The 4,375-nt window shown below is 40.3% G+C and overlaps 1 protein-coding gene across 1 annotated transcript; it reads left to right on the top strand.

The window, feature by feature from the left end:
- The first annotated feature begins 814 nt into the window (after nt 1-814).
- Nucleotides 815-3,628, top strand: LOC133722708 (protein FAR1-RELATED SEQUENCE 5-like). The gene has a single exon (XM_062149580.1). It carries the CDS (start codon nt 815-817, stop codon nt 3,626-3,628), a length of 2,814 nt encoding a protein of 937 aa, XP_062005564.1.
- Nucleotides 3,629-4,375: the final 747 nt, after the last annotated feature.

Genomic DNA, 4,375 nt, shown 5'->3' with positions numbered 1-4,375 from the left:
TGGTTTCTTTGCGACCCAAGTAGATAGCTGTGTCATGTTTTATGGCAATTATGATATAATTGCCATATAATTAGTATTCAGAATTTGTTTTCGCATTCTTATGAATGGTAGGATGTGAGCTTCAAGTCCTTCCTGCCATATGTCCTCATTAAGTGTTGTTATATTTTTTCAGGGATGAAGGACAGGATCTAGTTTTTGCGTTATAGGAGTCCACTACGCATGTCTTCGGCTGATGTAAGCTACTATACTTTCTGTATTGAATAATACGGCGAAGACTATTGTAATATTTAAGAAACATGGTAGATGTTATTTGGGTATTGATGATAATTGATGTATGCCTCGTTACCACATAATTTGAAGGCTACAATACAATACTTACATGTATGTATTTGGGAAACCTGGTTCATTTGTTAAAGGAATCATGGGCTTCATGTTTGCAGAATCTATTTATAATTCTTTTTCTTTTCAGTAATTGAATACCCTATTTATGCATCCACTGTTTGCATGAATCTGATGTGTTTTAACATTATTTGCAGCCTCATAGCCATAAGCTCAGGCATCTCAAAGGGGGAAGGGAAAAGAGTTGGTTCATACCAATTAGATATGATAGTGTGGGGATATAAATGCATTTATCATGTAATTATAAAAGGTACTGGAAACTTCAAATAATGTTGTGTGTCTTATTGTTACTCATATATCATGTCTATTGGTAAGACACACACGTAGTTTGGGGTCAATACTTTTCTTTTATGAAAATTTACTTACGGTATTGACATGCAAATTGTTATCGTCACATGGCAGATTAGTTCGTTCCATGGAGGAGGCTGGGATGTGGAATATGGAGTCCAGTGCTGATGTTTATGTGGAAAGTGATGAAGTCCAGTCCATAGAAGAAGAACAATTTGAGTCAGACACGGATGGCACTAATGTATCCATCCAGGGTGATAGGGCAAGTTGCTTAAATTTCAAGGGGAAGCCATATGAAGATCTTGAGGCTGCAGACATGATAGGTGTGGAGTTTGGATCTGTTAATGAAGTGGACTCATTCTATTCATTTTATTCTCTTGCCATGGGTTTTAGCTTCAGAAAGCAAAAGTTGGACAAAGAGGCTGGTACTGTAGTACGAAGGCAGCTGGTTTGTAGTAAGGAAGGGATTAGAAAAAAAAAAAGTCGTTTGGAAGAGCAGATTTCGGCTTCCTGTCTCCCTACTTCACGGAAGCGACCCTCGAAAGCATCATTTATGCAGTCAGTTGGCATATGTGGGAAGGGAAAAGCGCCGATTGGTGATGGGATGCAAGCTCATGATAACTGGGCAGGCCATGGCAACAACATAAATGGCCCACGATCCCACCGAATTACAAGAAGACATTGCTCTGCCCGTTTAACTGTCCGTTTATGCAAGAAAACCGGTAAATTCCGAGTTGTTGAATTTATAACACAACATAATCATGCCCTTGCTCCAACGGAACTGAAATCCTTCCTCAGATCTCATCGAAACGTTTCAGACCATGCTCTGGCTCAAGTTACTTCTCTTAGGAAGGTGTCAGTCACCACTTCCCGTGCATATGAGTTGTTGGTTCATCAAGCTGGCGGGCATGAGTTTGTAGGTTTCACTATGAAAGATTTGCAAAACAAAGTTGATGAGGCACGTAAGGAAATGTACATTGATGGGGATGGACAGGCTACTATTAGTTTCATGAATTTGAAGGCTTCAAAGGACCCCGGTTTCTACTGCTTGTTTAGTGTTGATGTGGAGGGTAAGCTTTGTAATATGTTCTGGAGAGACACAGTATCAATGCTTGATTACAATAGTTTTGGTGATGTGCTTATTCTAGATAGCACATACAAGACCAACATATACGGGAAACCGCTGGCTGTTTTTGTTGGTGTGAACAACCACAGGGCCACAGTTTTATTTGGATGTGCATTGCTTGTTGATGAGACGGAGGACACTTACAATTGGGTCCTAACAGCATTCTTAGATTCAATGAATGGAAAAAGACCAATATCTGTTATCACTGATGGGGACGAGGCAATGCGAAATGCAGTGAACCGGCTAGTACCTGAAGCCCGGCATCGATTGTGTGCATGGCACATTGCAAAGAATGTTGTTAAGAATGTGGGGAACGTGGATGTCCAGAGAGACTTTTGTCACTTAATTTTTGCTGGACTGAGTGTGGAAGATTGGGAAAAATCATGGCATTACATGGTGGCACTACATGGCCTACAAGACAATCGTTGGCTCTCTTCAATGTACAGCAAGCGGGATAGATGGGCGGAGGCATTTTTCCGGAGCCACTTTTTTGGTGGTATATGCACCACCCAAAGATGTGAGGCAATGCATCGAAACATCAAAACCGGAGTCGGCAAGTTCATGAGACTATGTGAGTTTTTGCCTAGGATGGACAAGACACTTGCACGGATGAGGTACAATCATTTGTATGATGATTTCAAATCAATGAACTCGGATCCTATAATTGGTAGCCACATGCGGTGTATGCAAGAGCAGGTTGGGGCGAAGTTCACACATGATATTTTCCTCCTTATCAAGGACCAGATTATGTTTGAGTCAAAGTTTGTTGTGGCTGATCATTTGGATTATCATAATGGATCATCTACTTTATTCTTGGTGACACAATATGGGAAAGCAGAAAGAACATGGCATGTTACCTACCTACATGGACGCCAATGCATTTCGTTTAAGTGTTCATGTCAACTTTTTGAGTCCGATGGAATCCCTTGCTGCCACATCTTCACCGTCATGAAAACCAAACTGCTCACCAAATTTCCCGATACCTTGGTGACCCATAGGTGGACAAAGGAGGCATCTCCAAAAAAGACCCATTTGATAAGAAGAAGCGGTAACATTTCATCAGTTGACATCCAGCTTGCAAGATATGGACAGATGATGTCTGATTGTTCGCGCATATGTCACTTGGCCTCCTTTTCAGATGATGCTTATGAAGAAACTTTTGAAGCCTTTAGTAGGTTGATGGTTAGATCACAAAATTGGCACGTTGCTCAGCATGACACAAGTGTTCCAATTGATGGTCTCCATCCAAATGTCATTCGCGATCCTGCACCATGTCGTACAAAGGGGGCTCAAACGAGGACAGCTAACATTCCTAATGATGTGGAAGAGCCATCTGCTAGGGGATGTGGATTTTGTACTAGACCTGGTCACAACATCCGGACATGCCCTCTCAGAAAAGAAGCTGATGTCAACTGTGATGCACATAATGCTACGAATCATGCTGCTAATTCAAATGTTGCTGAACATGAAAGGGGAGGTCATAGTTCGGTTTATGCCTCCCCAGGCCCCATTGGATCAGTTGGTGTAGGCCACTCTGCATCTGCTCTCCGAAGTAATCGATCTGCCTTCGCACCGAGCTTCCAAAATGATGAGGAGTCAGCCTTCCTTCCTCCATCAAGCATCCAACACATGATCCATCATGTTGAAGAGGCAAGAACATTTGATTTCTTTTCCGGCCATGACAACATATTGTCTTTTGTGTTAGGTGGAAATGGAAACCTTCGTATGGAAGATCAATCTATCTCTTCTAACCAACCAGGTCCATCACACAATACTGGGGGGCCAAACCCTTTTGTTCATCAATGGTTTCATTGAGGTAAAATGCGCATATGGTACATGGTACATACTGTTTACTTTGGGAATTTCATGTACACCTCACACTGTGGCACAATGACTATCACACCGAATATGTCTGGGCAACTAGGTCTAACTGGAACAAGTGTTGTGGCAGATTTTTGTTTTACTTGATTATGTAACCGTCCATGTATGTGTGGGTTAGTTATGTGTGATGGTACCTGTGACTATCTAAATTTTAATTAGGATATGTTATCAAATTGTTTCTTTCGTCCTTCTCTTTTGTGTGTTTCGCTCTCTGACTAGGATTTGGTTTTGATTAGATTATGGAATACCAGTTATAGTTTTGAGATTGGTTTGTTTTTATTTTTTTTTTTAAATTTGTTTTCTTAGGTTCCTATAGTTGGTTAGGTAATTTATTTTGTTTTAGAAATATCTGTTTTGGGTTTGGAAGTATCTAGTCAAAATCTAACCTAGTATGTATTGGGTGTGATTGATATGAGATGTTTTCTCTATGAATTCTTATGAAACTCTGTTATGATTATGAATTGGTGGAATCTGGTTTGTCTTCGTACTGCTACATGTGGATCCATGTGGAGTTTTACCTCGTTTTGATATGCAATTATATGATGGGTATACAAACTGTAAGTACCAAACGTCCTTGCTTCCCTGATTCCGTTATCTTGGTCAATTTTTTTTTTTTTTAAAAGCTTTTAACAATGATTTCTGAAAGACAAGAAATTATACAGATAACTTTTGCTGTAAAAC

The sequence above is a fragment of the Rosa rugosa genome, chromosome 7, assembly GCF_958449725.1.
Source record: "Rosa rugosa chromosome 7, drRosRugo1.1, whole genome shotgun sequence".
NCBI lineage: Eukaryota > Viridiplantae > Streptophyta > Magnoliopsida > Rosales > Rosaceae > Rosa > Rosa rugosa.
Note: the sequence above shows the minus strand (reverse complement) of the source record. Positions and strands in the feature narration are given on the sequence as shown.